General features: G+C 41.0%; 1 protein-coding gene across 3 annotated transcripts in view; it reads left to right on the top strand.

Annotated features, from left to right (window-relative positions):
• LOC132141283 (calcium/calmodulin-dependent protein kinase kinase 1-like) overlaps positions 1–19,757 on the top strand; it is a 75,219-nt gene extending 55,462 nt beyond the window's left edge. For 2 of the 3 annotated variants that reach the window (XM_059550665.1, XM_059550666.1), the window contains exons 10-17: positions 3,135–3,334; positions 4,300–4,353; positions 4,552–4,625; positions 5,981–6,068; positions 7,935–8,063; positions 8,434–8,537; positions 17,066–17,113; positions 18,118–19,757. In XM_059550665.1, coding sequence (XP_059406648.1) covers positions 3,135–3,334; positions 4,300–4,353; positions 4,552–4,625; positions 5,981–6,068; positions 7,935–8,063; positions 8,434–8,537; positions 17,066–17,113; positions 18,118–18,193 — 773 coding nt within the window. In that variant the 3' untranslated portion in view covers positions 18,194–19,757. The remainder of the gene's footprint in view (positions 1–3,134; positions 3,335–4,299; positions 4,354–4,551; positions 4,626–5,980; positions 6,069–7,934; positions 8,064–8,433; positions 8,538–17,065; positions 17,114–18,117) is intronic. The other variant, XM_059550667.1, reaches the window with a different exon arrangement.
• The last annotated feature ends 210 nt before the right edge of the window (positions 19,758–19,967 follow it).

Below are 19,967 nucleotides of genomic sequence, written 5' to 3'. Positions count from 1 at the left end.
CAATACTCTACAATACTACAATATCTTTATAGAAAAATCCTATATATAATCCATATTTTTCCCTTACAAAAATTAACCATGCTTTTATTAGCCTATATAAAAGTAAAATAACCTTGAGTAATGGATTTGTATTTATTTTTAAATAAATACATTTGTAAAATAATTTTACATTTTTGGTTATCACAGTTAAACAATAGTAACCATTTTCTCTGGATTTATAGTTAAATATTAAAATGTTAATTTTCGTAAGGGTTGTGTTGTTGTCTGTCGTAGCTCCCCCTAAACCTATAAAAAAAATCTGAATTTTTTTCAGCTAAATTACTACTGTAACATTACAACAGATAGGCCTAATAATTATGTCCCTTATATAGTATTTTGAGTGATGACTGATGAGCAACGTGCTGCTGCTGGATTAAATAAATAAAAAAACTAAGACAAAAAAGCATCTTTACAGATGAAACTGACCTGAAACCCTGAACAGGAGTTCTGCTTCTCTGCTCCAGCAGTCCACTCTATTTTCTCTCTTTCTTCTCTCTCTCTCTCTCTCTCTCTCTCGCATTGATTACTCTGAGTCTGATCCAAACCGTTTGGCGGAGGCGCGGAGAGCGCGCGAGTCATGACTAACAATTCATGATTTATTAGAGATTTAATTATCAAATGGCGGATTCGCAAATGATCGCTTTAGTACATTCGGCAGGCAATTATACAATAATGATATTAAATAGTGGGGCAAAATCGGCTGCCAGGTCACCGGGAATTGTCCCGGTTCTCCCGGTGTCCAGTCCGCGCCTGATTTCCACAGACACGCAGAATGTGGAAGTCATATATTGCATTTTTGGGGCTTAATATTCACAGACACTAGTCCATGTCATGTTTTGATTCAAGTGTACTGACCTACTTTTGATTTAGTCATCCAAAATGTGGCATATTCCGTCCGCGTTAGGCATTTCGTTTTTATGACTGGATTCTACGAACCAGACTGTATTTCCGCATCCCGGAAATTATTAGGGCGGTATGTCTCAGAATAGTCAGTGCAATTTGGGAAAGAAATCAGTTAAATCTGTATGTGGATGCGTGTAAATATTCAAATGTAATCCCCTTTGTAATCGTTAAAAATTTCATAAGTAACTGTAATTTAATTACTCATTTTTTTGTAGTAACTGTAACTAATTACAGTTACAATAATTTTGTAATTAAATTACGTAACGCCGTTACATGTAACTAGTTACTCCCCAACACTGGCTATTTCTAAAGGCCGTTCTGATTTTCTCTCATCTGTCAGAAGAAATTTGATTTTATGTTGAAACATTACAGTCATTACAGTCTGGCAGTTAAAGGAATATTCTGTTAAGCTCATTCGACAACATTTGTTACCACAAAAATTAAATAGATAGTTCACCCAAAAATGAATGTTCTGTTCATTAACCCTCATGTCTTTCTTAATCTGTATGACCTTCTTTCTTAAGTGGAACACAAAAGTAGATATTCTTAAGATTGTTGGTAACCAAACATTTTTGGTCCCCATTGTCTTCCACTCTGTAGGCAAAAAAACACCCAAAATATGTTATTTTGTGTTCTGGAGAAGAATCAAAGAAAGATGTGGATAAGTAAATGACTGAATGTTTATTTTTAGGTGAACTATCCCTTTAATTTTCACTTTTACTGTAGGTACAGTATTTACAAAGGAACAAAATGTATGTGTGTTAACATGGTTTTAGTATGAAGCTATATCAAATAACTTGAAAAATGTACAAAAAAATTGATTTAACCAACTCAATGCAAATTTTTACATTTCTTTTAAATCCTTTAAAACTGGCTCAATTCACTTCCGTTGTAAGTGTCAGGTTGACCTTCGTTTTTGCTCTTTTGAAAAACAAGTCTAAATAACTTTATGGTGATCAACAGTCGACAGCTGAAGTTGTATTGAGCCTTTAAACAAGATAATCGCTCAAACAAAGAGTGATTTAGGCTGAGTTGATTGCCAAGTGTCTGTTCTGCTCATCGAGTGGAAACTAAGCTTTCATCCGTTCGTTTGAATCTTACTAACCAGGCAACACTCGCTGTGGCAACCGTCTGGATGGCAACAGGCCATTTGCATGATTCGCCACAAATCAGTCTGTGTTAACAATGAACTCCTTTGTGTGTGTGTGTGTGTGTGTTGGTAATTTGCGGACTGTAATCAGAGTATGTGGCCATATTCCGTTCTTTTCATTAGCACAACGCTAGTTACCTCAAGGAGCCATGTCAATAGAATTAATTAATAGTAATCTAAAAGATGTGTGTTGGGGGGGTTGTGTGCTATGTACACTGCTTGAGAGACATATTGCATGAACTGTGATGTACTCCATGTGTCACATTCACCTTGCTTGCTGACTTTCATGTAATAATTATATGCAATAACCTCCTAGTACTTTGAACGCATGTCTTTGTTCGTTAATGGATTTTCTTTTTTCATTACCATCTGAAGACGTCTGAGATGTGGCTCTTGTCACATGTAACCAGTAATGGCAGATGACTAAAAGATGATAAGTGGCGAGCAGGTTATCTTTGATTGACCACTTGAGACAGGAAGGCATCTATTAACCAATCAAATTCATCTTCTGTGTGCACGGCCCAGGGGGACCTTCTTGAACCTGTCTGTGGGTCCTTATTTAGGCCGAGAGCTACTGCTGTCAGACACACTTAATTTTGTACCCCCTCTTCACTGGCTGTGCTTAACTTAGTAACATCATTAAACTTTAATATTATTCGACAACCAAAAAGCAGGTTAAAACTGGCATTTTGGTTCAAAATGAAGTAACTTTTACAGTATAAGTATGGTTTTGTATTACATATTTTGTTCATATTTTAATTTTTAATTAATTAAATTTTTGTTCAGATTTCCTGCTAGGCTAAGTGATCACAGTTAGTCACTGATGAAACATACATTATTCTGGTGTTGAAAAAATAAGATTGATCCTCACATGAATAGATGTAAAATGTTTTGGTTTAAATATAACATTTGTTTTGATAAGTCTGATAAAATTCTGAGATTTAAAGCTAATTGTCAGCAAACTCACTTTTGAAATGGCTAATTTTTCTCATTCTTTTTGATGTATTTCATTACATCTCTTATTCTCTTTCTTTTTGCTCAGTGCACTATCAGAAGATCGTTCACAGAGATATCAAACCATCTAATTTATTACTGGGAGATGACGGACATGTCAAGATTGCAGATTTTGGGGTTAGTAACCAGTTCGAGGGTAATGATGCCTTGCTCTCCAGCACTGCTGGTACTCCTGCCTTCATGGCCCCAGAGACGCTGTCGGACAACCGCAAGAGCTTTAGTGGAAAGGTAATGTGTGTCTGGGATGATTTTGCTAATATGTGTTGTGGTAGGCCAATCATTCAGGCTGATTAGGCTTTATAAAATAGCTTAAAGGGATAGGTCACCCAAAAATGAAAATTTTATCAGACAGGAACGCTAATTCGGAACACAAATTAAGATATTTTTGATGAAATCTGAGAGCTTTCTGACCCTCCACAGACAGTAATGCAACTGAAATGTTCCTAGGCCCAGAAACCTAGAAAGCACATTGTTAAAATAGTCCTTGTGACATCAGTGGTTCAGCCGTAATTTTATGAAGCTACTTTTTGTGTGCAAAGAAGACAAAAACGATTCTGAACGGCATGCGCTGCACCTTGTTTACAAGCAGAGGAATGCACAAAAATTATTCTCATAGCTTAATAAAATTGCAGTTGAACCACTGATGTCACATGGACTAGTGTTTTTGTATGGGTCTTTGCGATTTCTCTCATGAACATGTCATAGAGCTATACTGATGTTCCAAAGTTTTGGGTCAAGAAGGTTTTTAAAAAGTATTTGATCAAAATACATTTAAAACCGTAATATTAAAATTGTAATATTGTGTAATATACAATTATTAAAATCAAAGTAATTTATTTGATGGCAAAGCTGTCACTTGATTTTTCAGAACTCATTCTGATATGTTGATTTGGTGCCTATGAAACATTTCTTAATATTAGCAATGTTGAAAACATTTTTATGGCGTTTTGATAAGAAGTGCATTTATTTAGTGCTTTTTTTTAAATCCTTTGCTGTCACTTTTGATCAATTGAATGTGTATTTGCTGAATAAAAATATAACTTTCTTTAAAAAACTAAATGTATGAACCCCTCACTTTTGAGCAGAATGGAAATTTTGGGTCAACAGTCCCTTTAATGAATCCTGTTCATCTCAATATCTCAAAAGTCCAAAACTCCCCTGCAACACTAAAACAGAAGTTGTGTTTTTTTCAGGCTCTGGATGTGTGGGCTATGGGAGTGACCCTCTACTGTTTTGTGTATGGGAAGGTGAGCTTGCTCATGTGTTGATATGATCAGAGTGATAGCAGTAATTCTTCAATGTGGGATTATCTATCAGAATGATCAATGGATTGGGCAGTGTGCTACTGCAATAACATTTCTGTGATGGATGATTTTGATCACTCATCCATCTCCCCCCTCTCTCTATCTCTCTCTCCTACTGTGTTTTTCTTCCTTGTCCTCCAGTGCCCATTTATTGATGAGTACATACTGGCACTTCACAATAAGATCAAGAGTAAGCCGGTGGAGTTCTCCGAGACGTAAGTCGCCCCTTGCTGTTTACGACGCATCTGCTGTCTCTTAGGAACAAATACAGAGAGAGGAAATGTCATAGATGTTTGAGTGTATGGCAATGTGAGCTAAATGCAGTATTGATGCATGTCAGTTTAGTATGACATTTGCGCATTGTCCTGCAGGTCTGTATGAATATGTAGATGAAGTCTGCCTTCTGTGTGTGGAAGGCCAGAGGCCATCCAAATGCATGTCATCTGGTGTATGTGTTTGGACAAGAAATCAACTAATGAAAGAGCATCTCTCTCTAACACACTCTGTTCCTTAATGTCATGCCGCAGTGTTCACAGTGACTGAACTAACTGTTCACAGTGTCATCATTTTGAATCCAATTCCGAATATTTACATGACCATGGGTTTCCAGTGGTATGGTATGACAATTAGATATTAGACCGTACAGAAATTGAAATCTTCAGATAATGCTTACATACATATATTCATGCAATGTTGATGTTGTTAACATGAACAATTTGAGAACAAAGTATAACAGTTATAATAATTTGCACAGTTTGAGGTGATCTGAGCTAACTTCAAACTCCAATTTGTCAGAACAAAACTGGCAGACATGTTACTTGTTCAGAATTACATAGTATCTGTTATTCTGAAGTACAGTGAATATTCATACTGGTGTGTTGACTGACATCCCACACATACTCCTCAAAACATTAGATTAATTCGCGCTGAGGAGCTGTGCGGATGCACAATCCATGTAAAGAAGATAATTCCACAAATAACTGCAATTGCAGGTTTCAAACAGAAATGGTGACAAAAAGGCAAAACCTTTGGACTGCAGCATTAAAACTCTACTGTAACTCTGCTATAAATGTACTGTTACACTCTGCCTCTTCTCCACTCTTGTTTAATTTTTTAAAAGCATAAACATCACTTAATTTTAAATCTATGCTTAAAACAGGAAAAGAAATGAAGGGAATGGTGAAAAAAGTGATATACTGTATTCAACAGAGTAAGACTAATTCAAGTGATAATATATGCACCTGTCTTGTTTTAAGGATGTATAGATAGTTGAACTAGGACAAATGACAACAATACTCTGCGCTTCTGTTATGGTTTTTGTACTTTACTGTAAAATACCAATTTTATTCTACTGTTCTCTATGCTATGTTATAACAGCATTAAATATATCCGTCTGCCCTCCTTGTTACAGAAGCTGTGTGACAGTCAGTGTGTTTTTTGAAACTGTTTCTATGTCTGCAGTGTGTCAGCTCTTGTAAAAGCATGCTGTCATTGTTTAGCTGTACAGTCAGATGTTTTGGTTTTGTTTTACTACTTCAGCTATTTGCTCTGTGTTTCTGTGATATCTCAGGCCAGCTAGCAGTGAGGGGCTGAAGAACCTGGTCTCACGAATGCTGGACAAAAACCCAGACACCAGGATCCCTATTCCTGAGATCAAAGTAAGTCTACAAAAGGAACACTTTAGAAATTGAGAGAGGCAAGTAACCCATTTCACCATCTTCACAGATCTGTATTGAAAAATACTGAGTTTCAAAGATTTTGACTTTTTGATTTGGATGGATGATTAATTAATGTTTTTCCTTTAAAAATTGCCTAAATTTTCCTTGATGCATACCAGAGACACTTAAAATTAAAGTTACAGTCAGTATGTCAAAAAGAAATGTACAAAGAATATTCTCTAGAGTGTCTCATTAGTCAGCACTCTCAAAGCAGCAGTTTCTATCAAAGACCATTCCTGAGCCACATCCAGGGATAGTGTTAAAATATGACACAGTATCTCTGATAGCTTCTGCACCATCTAGCAGACTTGGTGTTTGGACAGGAACACATCAGCTAATCCCCATGGACAGAGATTTTGGTTCAGTTCTGGAAACTTCCATCTGCTGTCTCAGTGTGACAGAGTGTGAATAATTAGCACACACACATTCGGCCATCAGAGACTCCTGCCTGCATGTCATTACCCAGAAAATGTTCCATAAAATCAGCGATTCCCAGAGCACACTTTAATCAGAGCTGCACGGCCTACATTCACTCAACAGCTCTACTCTCATATCCTTCAGACTAACTTTGTTTTTAGGACAAATATATATTTTTATTTGTTAATGATTTTCTGCTGGGATGGGTGGATAGACGAATGGATATTTGGAATAATCTACAGATATTTGAAAGGATGGATAAATAAAAGGAGTGATGGATGAGCAGATGAATGGAATGGAAGGATAGAAGGTTAGATGGATTGACCAATGAATGGATGGATGGATGGATGGATGGATGGAAGGACAGATGATGGCGTCATTGATGGATGGATGGATGGATGGATGGATGGAAGAAAAAATGTGTGGACAGATCTACAGACTGATGGATAGATGAATGGAAGGCTAGATGATGGCTGGATGGATGAATGGATGTATGGACTGATCTATGGATGGATGGATGGATGTAAGTGTGGATTAATGGTTTTATGGATTTATGGTGGAATGAATGAATGAGATGAATGGACCAATGATTGAAAAATGTGTGGACAGATCTACAGACAGATGGATAGACAGACCAATAGATAAGATGAATGTAAGGACAGATGATGGATGGATGGATGAAAGTGTGGATGAATGGTTTGATGGATTTATAGAGGAATGAATGAATGAAGGTTAGATGAATGGACCGATGGATGGATAAAAAATTGAGTGGACAGATCTACAGACAGATAAATAAAAAAGATAAATGGACAAATGTATAGATGAATGGAATGATAGATTATGGCTGAATGGATGAAACAATAGATGGATGAATGGATGTAGGACTCATCTATGGACATATGGATGGATGGATGGAAGCATGGTTGAATGGTTTAATGGATTTATGGAGGAATTGATGAAAGGATGGATAGAATGTTAGATCAATGGAAAAATGTATTGATTGAAGGATAGATTAAAGGATAGATGATGACTGAATTACTAAAACAATAGATGGATGGATGAAAGAAAATATGTAAAAACTGATCTACGAACAGATTAATAAATGGGTGGACTGACCTATACTGTAGATGGAGGAATGAATAGATGATGGCTGGACAAGAAACATTAGATGAATGGACGAATGGATTAATTGATGGAAAATTTTAATTTTTTTTGGATTGATCTATGGACAGATGGATGGAGGAAGGAATATTTAAAGCATCCGTGGATGAAACGATGAATAGAAGGACAGTTGATGGCTAAGTGGATGATTAAACGGAAGACTACATAAATGGATGGATGGAATGATAGGTTGACATGCGTTACATATGTATGTGTGTCTATCTTCAGGTGGACCCCTGGGTGACTCAGGATGGCACTGACCCTTTGCCTTTAGAAGAGGATCACTGTACTGTAGTGGAAGTCACTGAAGAAGAGGTGCAGAATTCAGTGAAGTTTGTCCCAAGTCTGTCAGCTGTGGTAAGTGAGCAAGCACAAGGGCACCTGTGTATTAAACACATGAGCTACTGAACAGTAGTTACATGAACATAAACACACAGAGGCCACATGCCTTGCCCAGATGTTTTTAAGACTTTGTTCTGCTGTCAACGAGTGAATGAATAAGAAGGTTAAGACACACTTGACCTCAGCCAAACAACTGAAACCTAACCATTTCAAACTGACCCTGCTTCTGAACCGTCAGTGTTTCCTCGATTATTTTCATGGATTTAGTCCTCCTCACCATCACATTAGCACACTGCTGTTTTTCCATTAATGTTTTGTATTTGTATGCCCTGATCTGTATTCTTTGATATGTAAAGTAATTGATATCTTGTTGTTGACACTGTAGATTTTGGTCAAAGCCATGTTAAGGAAGCGTTCCTTTGGGAATCCATTCGAGTGTCCCAGCAGGAGAGAAGAGAGATCCATGTCTGCACCCGGCAGTCTGCTCATGTAAGTGTTCCAAACTGACAAACTATAGCAACCGATGACCAGCAAGATACCATATTTCTATACCTTGACAAATCTAAATGACTTTCCTTTTCCTCACAAGGCCTTTGTAAGAGGCTGAAATCTTTTCAGCATTGCATCTCTTTCATTCTTTGCTTTTTTTGCTCTCACATTCAAGGTCGCAGCATGATATTTCAGACGTCATGTCTATCTATTTGAACAGGAAGGTTTGCTAATAGTCACCCATTACTTCTCCTGCTGCCAACATACGTTTCCATAGTAGCATGAATCAGTCGTTTTTTCCCTCTTGCACTAGCATTGAAAGCTCCAGGACTTGATGTTTTCACAATTTCCCTGTCTAGAACTTTCTCCTCCGCACTACACTGAGGAGACGGCTGTCTCCCTTATCAATCATTTAGATTTCAGATTCAATCTTTTATATGTTTTTCAGATATTTTCTAGTTGAGATAAGACTTGAGGAAAATGAGTTTTGGCATTGTATTTTAATCCTTTTTCCTATATAAATTTATTTTTTCTGAAATTATTAGTTATTAATCACACCTAACATTAAAGTTTTTACTTTTATATTTCAAAAGTTTCACATTCAATCTTAAAATTAATGAAGAAACAACATAAAGATGGTATATTTATAATATTTATTTAATGGCATCTTTTTTATTACTGAAGGCGAGTATCACTGATACCAATACTAATAATATCTCTAGGAAATTGTTATTTTTTTCAGAATATTTAACCACTGATTATAGCTATTCCACATTACAGTATATTTGAAAGCTGTCAATTTTAACATTTATTACTTAAAAAAATACAGTTTCTAATTGAAGTGAAATGAAAACAATCTTCACATAAACCCATTATAATAAATGTCATATTTACCTGTGCCCTTCAGCAAGTAGGAAATATACAGACATTTGATACAATTATCAAACACTAAATTCTACATTAAATACAGATAAATCCTTGAAGCTACAAAAGTTATCGATCACAGCAGCTGGGCTATTAAGTTTTTGGTTGCTATTACGTTAAGAGCTGCCGCTGCTGAACATGATGCGGATCTGAGAAGCATGTTCATAGTTTCAGTCGTGCTTCATTATGAAATGATACAGGTTACAATGTACTATGGGCAGAGTATAATGACTAACAGGACAGGAAATTTTGTTTTTAATGACATATGGCCTGACAGCATCTCATCTGACTGCTGTTCTTGTCATGAAAAAAAAAAACAGAAGCAGCAGTTGTGAGTGTGGTGGTCAACTCTAGCCTTGCCCTCTGCGTTATAAATTATATACATAATTTTTTTGTGTGTGTATACAACAAAAAAATGACTATATATATACAGATTTTTTACTTATATGTACGTTTTGAAAATGTAAAAAATTGACACATTTAAAATTATAATTAAAAATCTTGTATAAATCAATAAATTAAAAACGTGCCTGTGTGTTTATAATTAATTTAATTTATAATTAATTTAAAAACTCACAAAAAAGTGTCTCCATGAAGTCATTTCTATCCCCACTCTGCTGCTTTTCCCACATTAGAGGGGGTTCGTTGATGTGACGCTAGGTAAGTGAGACAGGAGGCAAAAGCAAGTAAACAGTGTTTATTGTCAATGACGTGCTGATGGAGGGTCGGAGAGTGACGCAGGAATCTGGATGGCAGCACAGACTGGTGAGTAGGTGCGTTGAGTGCGCTGGTACAGATGACGGTGGTGGTAGATCCGATAGAGGTGATGATAATCCGTGTACGAAGGGAACAATCCAGGGCAAACCAAAACAGGAGACAAAGCAGGACAGGAACACGAGAACCAGACATCTAACACGGAGGACCTCAAACAACGATCTGACAAACAAGAGACGAAAGACAGGGCGTTATAAAGGCGGTGGGGATGAGATGCACCTGCCGCTGATCAGGCGATCAGTGGCCACACCCACATGAACCAATCAACATGACATAACCAGACTACAGCTGGAGACGGTGCGTTCACGAACCGTGACAGTACCCCTCCTCCTAAGGACGCCTCCTGGCGTCCCCAGAATCTCTTACCTGTCGATTGTAATCATCGATAAGGGAGTGATCCAGGATGTCCCTGGCAGGTACCCAACTTCTCTCCTCCGGACCGTAACCCTCCCAGTCCACCAAGTACTGAAATCCGCGTCCCCTCCTTCTAGAGTCCAGAATGCGATTTACCAAATAGGTGGTCTCCCCATCTACGAGACGCGGCGGGGGAGGAACCGGGGTAGGCGGATTAATGGGAGAATGAAATACGGGCTTAATTTTGGACACATGAAAGGCGGGATGAATTCTCCTGTACGTAGGAGGGAGTTTAAGGCGGACTGCCACCGGACTAATGATCTTGGTGACAGTAAACGGGCCAATAAATTTGGGAGCCAATTTATTAGATACGGAACGGAGAGGAATATTCTTGGTTGAAAGCCACACCCTTTGACCCACGACGTATACGGGAGGCCTAGACCGGTGGCGATCGGCCTTGGCCTTGGTGCGCGCCCCCGCTTGGAGTAGAGTCTCACGGGCTCTGGTCCAAGTGCGGTGGCACCTCTGGACGAAGGCGTGAGCGGAGGGGACCGCAACTTCGGATTCCATACTGGGAAAAATAGGTGGCTGGTAACCTACACTACACTCAAAAGGAGATAGGCCCGTAGCTGATACTGGTAAGGTATTGTGGGCGTACTCCACCATAGACAATTGTTGGCTCCAGGAGGAAGGATTCTTGGAGACCAAACATCGCAACACCCTTTCCAAATCTTGGTTGGCTCTCTCGGTTTGCCCATTGCTCTGGGGGTGAAACCCTGAGGACAGACTTACAGTCGCTCCCAGTAGTCTACAGAATTCTTGCCAAAATTTAGCCACAAATTGGGGTCCCCTGTCGGAAACCACGTCTATCGGGAGGCCATGTAACCGAAAGACGTGGTCTACGACGGTCAACGCTGTCTCCTTGGCTGAGGGTAATTTGGGCAAGGGAATAAAATGGGCCGCCTTCGAGAACCGGTCCACCACGGTTAAAACCACCGTGTTTCCCTGGGAGGGTGGGAGGGCGGTAATAAAATCTAGAGCGATGTGGGACCAGGGTCTCGAAGGAACCGGCAGCGGTTGGAGTAACCCATCAGGGGGCCGATTGGAAGTCTTACCAGTGGCACAAACCGAGCAAGCCAAAACAAAACTGTGAATGTCGCGAGCCATAAGTGGCCACCAGAATCGTTGCTTGACTAAAAATCTAGTACGGTTAACCCCTGGATGGCAAGCTACATTCGAGCAATGTCCCCACTGGATAACGTTGGACCTTAATCCCTCCGGCACAAATAAACGGTTCGGTGGGCACCCGGGCGGAGGCGTTACCCCTTCTAAGGCCGTTCTGACCTTCGATTCGATCTCCCATGTGAGAGTGGAGACCACTAATGTCTTCGGAAAAATACTCTCGGGAGTGGACGGGCGTTCGGAATGGTCAAAAATACGCGACAAAGAATCGGGTTTGATATTCTTGGAACCCGGGCGGTACGAGATAGTAAAGTCAAAACGTCCGAAAAAAAGTGCCCACCGAGCCTGCCTGGAGTTCAACCTCTTAGCGGTGCTAATGTACTCTAAATTCTTGTGGTCAGTCCATACTATAAAAGGAACCCCCGATCCCTCTAACCAGTGTCGCCATTCCTCTAATGCCATCTTAACTGCCAACAATTCTCGGTTACCAATATCATAATTTCGTTCTGCCGGAGATAAACGATATGAAAAATACGCGCAAGGATGGACCTTGTCGTCTAAGGGAGAACGTTGAGATAACACCGCTCCTACCCCCACCTCTGATGCGTCGACCTCCACCACGAACTGACGCGTAGGGTCCGGGGTAATCAGAATAGGGGCTGAGCTGAAACGGCTCTTCAGTTTGGCGAACACAGCCTCAGCTGTGTCCGACCACCTGAACGCCGTCTTGGCGGAGGTCAAGGCGGTCAGAGGTGCGGCTAGTTGACTGAAGTTGCGAATAAAACGCCGGTAGAAGTTAGCGAACCCCAGAAACCTCTGTAGGGCCTTACGGGAATCTGGGCTTGGCCATTCTACCACAGCCTTAACTTTCTCGGGATCCATGCGTATTCCCTCAGTCGACACGATATACCCCAAAAATGGAATTGACTGTGCATGAAATTCGCATTTCTCCGCCTTGACAAAAAGCCCATTCTCTAGCAACCTCTGAAGCACTCGTTGGACGTGCTGCACATGTTCCTGGAGAGAAGAAGAAAAAATCAATATGTCGTCCAGGTAGACATAAATGAACTGATCGATCATATCTCGCAGCACGTCGTTAACAAGTGCCTGGAAGACCGCTGGGGAGTTGGAGAGCCCAAACGGCATAACCAAGTATTCAAAGTGCCCTCTGGGGGTGTTAAAAGCGGTCTTCCATTCATCCCCCTCCCTGATCCGAACCAAATGATACGCATTGCGTAAGTCCAGTTTTGTGAAAATTGACGCTCCCTGCAACCTCTCGAAGGCCGAAGACATCAACGGCAAAGGATAAGTATTCTTTACCGTGATGTTGTTCAGTCCCCGGTAATCAATACAAGGTCGCAGAGACCCGTCCTTCTTTCCCACAAAAAAGAACCCCGCCCCCGCAGGAGAAGAGGAAGGGCGGATGAATTTAGAAGCTAGAGAATCAGAAATATATTTCTCCATAGCCTCCCTCTCTGGAACCGAAAGTGAATAGAGTTTGCCCTTAGGCGGAGACTTACCTGACAGTAAATCTATGGCACAGTCGTAAGGACGATGCGGAGGAAGAGAAGCAGCCCGAGACTTACTGAACACTTCCTTCAGATGGAGGTACTCAGCGGGCACGTTAGACAAATCCACCGCCTCCTCCTGCAACACAGACACAGACACAGACGGACAGGCAGACACTAGACAAGACTCATGACATCCTTTGGACCAAGACAAAACAGAGTTAGAAAGCCAGTCAATGCTAGGGTTATGGAGGAGGAGCCAAGGGTGTCCGAGGACAATGGGTGCCAGGGGAGAGTCAAGGATGTGAAAGGAGATGGTTTCGGAGTGATTGCCAGACGTGATGAGTGTGATGTCCTCAGTGATGTATGATATGGTAGGAAGTTGCTGGCCAGTGAGGGCGTGCACCGTGATGTGGTGCGGAAGAGGTTTGAGGGGGATGTGGAGCTTGTGAGCTAATGTGCTGTCCATGAAGTTACCTTCTGCCCCGGAATCCAGTAGTGCCTGACAGTGATGTGTCTGTGCTGACCACCGCAGCCATACCGGGAGGAGCGTGGAAGATGATGGTGATGATGATGATGATGAGGTCTTCTCGGCGGAGATCCCACCCGATAGTAGCCTCATACGTACTACCGGGCCTGGCCTTTTACCGGACAGGCGTGGGCTTGGTGTCCGGCTCCCCCGCAGTAAAGGCAAAGGCCCAGGGACCTCCGCCTCTCCTTCTCCTCCCGGGAAAGCCGAGCTCGCCCTACCTGCATGGGCTCGTGATCGTAGACGGGGCTGGCCACGTCCCCGCCGCTGAACCGCACGTCTGCCGGTCCCCTGGATGGGGTGTTGATTAGCCCCCTCCTCTCCATCCGTGCCAGACGTGCGTCGACCCGAAGGGCCAGCTCAATGAGCCCATTGAACGACGGGGGAAGGTCCAGGGCGTAGATCTCCCTCTGGACGCGGTCAGCCAGCCCATGCAGGAACATGTCCCACTGCGCCTCCTCGTTCCAATGGCACTCCGCCGCCAGTGTCCGGAACTCGATGGAGTAGTCCGAGACGGACTACCTTCACCTGAGTAAGCCTCCGGAATCGGGAGGCGTGGTTCCGGCTGGGAGGGGGCCTCCGATGGTGCTGGTGGAACAGGCGGTGTGAGTGGCGCAGTGGGGGCTCGTAATAGCTGGAACTGTTGGGTGAGCTCGGACACCTGCGTCACTAAAGCCTGGACCGCGCGACCAGTGTCGTTAAGAGTCCGCTCCTGGGAGTCCATCCTCCGAACACTGGCGCTGAGGAAAGCTTCGAGAGATGAAGGTTGGTTACTCGCTGCCTCCATGTTGTAGGTCAGATCGTTCTGTGACGCTAGGTAAGTGAGACAGGAGGCAAAAGCAAGTAAACAGTGTTTATTGTCAATGACGTGCTGATGGAGGGTCGGAGAGTGACGCAGGAATCTGGATGGCAGCACAGACTGGTGAGTAGGTGCGTTGAGTGCGCTGGTACAGATGACGGTGGTGGTAGATCCGATAGAGGTGATGATAATCCGTGTACGAAGGGAACAATCCAGGGCAAACCAAAACAGGAGACAAAGCAGGACAGGAACACGAGAACCAGACATCTAACACGGAGGACCTCAAACAACGATCTGACAAACAAGAGACGAAAGACAGGGCGTTATAAAGGCGGTGGGGATGAGATGCACCTGCCGCTGATCAGGCGATCAGTGGCCACACCCACATGAACCAATCAACATGACATAACCAGACTACAGCTGGAGACGGTGCGTTCACGAACCGTGACAGTTGAAGGACAGCGCCATGTTCTCTCACTCTTCCTCTCTGTGTGCTGTCTGTGTGATGCCTGTCAGAATCAGCAGAGGGTTTCTCTCTGTCTTCTGAATGCCCTGGATCAATACAAACAGTCTGGTTATCTCTGTATGCATCCCATATAGACCAAAGGCAGCCTTGTGTATATTTTAATGCAGGGCTGAAATCACTCTGCGATGGCTTATGGTGTTTTTACAGATGTGCCGTATGCAGTTATTATTTGTACAATCAAAACTGAAAGGTCAAAACAAATTGACATGCTTGTTTTATATGGCCTGTCTGTTGAAAAAAGTGAAATCTCTTGGGTGACAAGATGGATCAATACGGTGACTCAGCAGATCACCTCCTTTTCCAAGAGGCAGTTGGTTGTATTATCATTTACCTTTATAATTTTCTTATAAGCCATTTTTCAGCACTTGTTCCCTCTGAGTTAGTGTTTTTGATTGAATGGATAAAAAGCAGCAGCGCCCCCAGTTGGTAGAATGTTATCATCAGAATTTAGAAAATCCCTCTGTCCCTTTAAATCTCCAACTGTCAGGAGTGCACATTTGCATGTCATCCATAATTCAGTGTCAGGTTTAATAAACTACCTCCTGCACGTTAATAACCTTTTTCATCTAAACACACTTACTGTACATCGCCAACACACACTCTCCGTCCCTTTCTGAGGCATTTATACACTCTCAGGTGACTGCAGTTGTTTCTCTGTGATGGCATGAGATTCATGTGAATCTCATGAAAATAGTTTTAATCAGGATTACATTTTCTACATCTCTCTTAGATTTTCATTTTCTCAGAATTTTGCCACTTTAATAACCAAGCACAATATAAGAGTTGTTTCTTTCTAACAACGATACAGTACTGTTTATTTAATTTTCCATGCTCCATTCTACTACTGCTTACTTACTTTTCTGCAATATAGTGTGAACTCAAGTTAATTATTTTAAAATATTAAATTTTATTAATTTTAATATAATTTATAATTTATATTTAAATAAAATATAATTTTATTTTTTATTTTAAATGATCTATCTATCTATCTATCTATCTATCTGTCTAATACATACATATTTATGTATATATGTACAGTATATACATTTCATCAAAAAAATTCACTAGTACACAATTTAAATATCTTTAATTTATCATTTATTGACTGTAACATCAAAATGATTATCTTATCAGCCACAATTTATATCACGTTTTGTCAGCCTATTAACCTTTTTTGTTTTGTTGTTTGTCTTGGATAACACCGGCTGCCACTGTACAGCTGTATATTAAACATGAACTATGTTTTTAATACGATTTTCCGTTTGTTGCATAGTGCCACATTTTACTTTGTGTAAAAGTTTTTGTTTCAGGCCTGGTTAGGACATGGTTTAATGCTATCCACATCACTGAATCATCCCTGCTGCAAAGCTTGCAAAAAGAAATGGCCGAAGTCATTACACATTTGTTGGCTGTGATGAAAATATGGCAGCACATTATTACATTTCAGCAATATTTTCTGGCCTCCAACACCTTAAAAATTGCTTCCATTTTTAAGCCACAGAGCGCAGGTTGTCTGTGGGTAACTATTCATATGCTCATGAAGCCCAGTCTGGAGTTAGTTGATAATATTTCCTTTTGATGTTTGTCAAATACAAGGGTTAAACGCTGTCTCTGGACAAATATGCTTGGCATTTGATGAGTTTTCCTAAGCGTTTTTTTCCTGTCTCTGACAGGACTAAGCTAGAAGTATATGCAAATCAACTATCTCTGACTGCTGTTATATACGATTATCTGAGGAGTACCATTTTAATAAACTGATTTTTATTGCATGATTTAAATGCAGTCTAATGTTCCCTATTAATTTATCTGGCCATTTAACCAGCAATAACTCACAGGAGCCCCTATAATGACCTGGTTCCTGCCGCTTTACTTCAAATGAAAACGCTGACACTGTCCTCCCTTTCCTCCACTCTCTGTCTCTCTCTGCTGCAGGGACTCTTGGCCGTTCCGGCCCTCTTTTAAACTCCAGCCCTCATTAAGGTAACTCATTGTGACAGGTGGTCATTGTCATTTGTCACTCAAGCCCTGTGTCAGATTCCCTGCCCTTCTCCATGCATTCCCACGGATCAGTGAAAGTATGAGTCATTTCAGCCCCCATCCTGTCCTTGTGTGGCATTTCTCTTGCTTCATGACAGTAAAAGTATTTGGTGATCGAAGAGTCTAACCCTGTGAAGCACCTCATGTCATGGTCCTTCATTCAATCCCACTATGTACAGTATGTTCTGAGACCTCTGTGTGCAGTTCCGTCGTTTGCAGCAAACCTTCCCATGTTCATGTGTTTCCTCTAAGATTGTTCGTCGGTGTGCTCACAGAACGTTTCTAGTTTTTTTAGTTTAATACTGGATAGTGCACAACAGACTGTCTTCCTACAAATGCTTCACACCTGTTTAATATAATGCACATTGCACTACTGCAAATACCTACTATACCTAGACAAAATCAAATATTTTTATGTGCTAATTTCCTCTTTTTTTTCTATGGAATCATTCACAGTGCAGTTTTTAATTATTATTTAATATTGTGTTATCATTGATTTCAGATTTATTTGCCCTAAATTCAATTAAAAGTGAGACAAACTGCTGCTGGTTGCCTTACATCTTGAATTTGCAGCCTCTCTCTGTCAATTTAATTTCAGTTAAATTTCAAACTACTTCATTGGCATGACCAAACTACAGGTGTACAATCCTGGTCCTGGAGGGACATCATCATGCAGAATTTGACTCCGTCGTGTCCCAATGTACCTGCCTAAAAGATTCCAATAATCCCGAAGAGCTTGATAACATTGGTTCAGTTGTTTTATTGGGACTGCAGCTAAACTGTGGATAGTGCTGGACAGTGGCCCTCCAGGAGCAAGACTGGACACTGCTGTAATAGATTATAGATGGTCAAAAGCTTGCCTTTCAAGATCAACTACTGGATCAAAGCAGGGATCATATAGAAAGGCAATGATTCAACATTTTTCTCTCTGTTTTTCTTTCTCTCAGAAAAGGGAGCAGTGGAGAGGCTGGTAGAGAAGTTGAGCTCGAGGACTTACATGAGGACGAACCACCCACCTTTTGAGTGTCTTCATAAATCCTGAAGAGATCCTCATTGTCCTTCAATCCCTTCGAGCAGAAGATGATCATGACCCAAACCGCTCAACTACACTCTGTTTCCACCGAATTGAGGCATACTTTGACATTGAACTGGATTCTGCTATTGCTAGTCATCCTTCAGGCTTTTCATCTTTGTCAGTCTTGCACAAGAATCACTTATGGTTCTCATGAAACCTGGCCTTGATAATCTGGCTGAAAACTATTCTTTCTCCTTCGTACTATTTGGATCTTTCCATCCTGGTCCTCTCATCCTGGCTAAACTAGTAGATTTTGTATGGAATCTATATTAGGCCAGATTTGTTTGAAAGACACACTATGCCACAAGCGTTCTAGTGCATAAGACTACAGCATGGACAAAAGATGTTATTAACTTGGTAAGCTGTTGATGCAGTGTGCTGCCATCATAACCTCTGTACATGTGTAGAAAATAATAGCAATGGCGTCTCGCCTTTTTTGTATATGTTAATGTGCAATTCTTAACCCTATCCATCAATAGCATGCCTGAAATATTGTCTTCTCCATATAATGGTGGTTCCATATCTCTGTGGCTTTCCTTTTCTTTCATACCATCACATTTTCAGATTTTTTTCAGATACTATGTATAAACACACACAGTGTTGTACTGTGAAACAAAGGGGCTTATGTAACTACTAGATACTAAAAGAGGCTCTTGTCTGGACATTGTCAATTCTAGAAAACAGGGCTTTCTCATACAGCGTGTTTGAGCGCTCTGTATAACTATTTTCTAGAACAGGGCTTATTTTCCATGTTTGTGAATGTCACAAATGCTTCATTCGGATCGCACCGGATGCAGGGCTCTCGTGTTGCAGCGCTTTGTCTCTCTGCAGGAACAGAATGTGTCATTGTTTACAGAGTCTTCACATTCCAAAAGGCCTATTTGTCAGTCAGCAGTGCTTACGGGCCCTCGAACACACACGCAAACATGCCACCAAGGCGAGCAAGTGTGCGCTGATGCAGAAAGAGAGGGAGTCACTTTCCCTCAAAACAGACAAGCCAATTGAGGGAAGGATCTGAATATGGTGTTTAGCTGTGCAACGAAAATGAACTGCCATTCAGTGTCATCATGGTCCCTCTCGGCCTGTATCAACTCCGTCCAAAACAATACGCCCTTGTTTACATCGGATCGTCTGCCAGGCGAATCCATCATGCCCTGTTTTTGAAATCACATATTGAAAGTGCACAGAGAGTCTGAGTTTGACGATCATTGTAAAGGCACATTGATGATAAAGATATCTAATTACCAGAGCAGAGCACTCATATTAATTCGATTTTTAGCATTATGAAGTTCTCACTGTGCATGTTTCCATTTTAAAAGGACAGTTCACCCAGAAATTAAATAGCATTAATAGCAAATACTTGCCAATTGAGACCAAAGCTTAAAAATGTGAGACAGGCTGAATAAAAATGACAAAAATCAGTGGCTCAAAAGCAGAAATGCCCCATTTACCCTGGTATTCTTAATGCTGTGCAGTGTCCTGTTTCTGATGCCCAGTCATCATGGAAAGAAAGGAAAGAAAGAAAGCCATTCCGATTTTTGTGTTTATTATTGAGATTATCAAACAACACTGGATTCTTTGGCTGTTGTTCACGTTTGCTTAGCAAAATAGTCTGTGAGCACCAAGTCATTGTTTTATGTAACAGCAGTGGCACGTGGCATGTGATTATAAGTGCAAATTTTATTGGTTGGCCAGTTTCTTCTCAGTGCAATGGACATGGAA

This window comes from Carassius carassius, chromosome 5 (assembly GCF_963082965.1).
Source record: "Carassius carassius chromosome 5, fCarCar2.1, whole genome shotgun sequence".
Taxonomy (NCBI): domain Eukaryota; kingdom Metazoa; phylum Chordata; class Actinopteri; order Cypriniformes; family Cyprinidae; genus Carassius; species Carassius carassius.
This window is presented reverse-complemented; position numbering and strand designations above follow the sequence as displayed.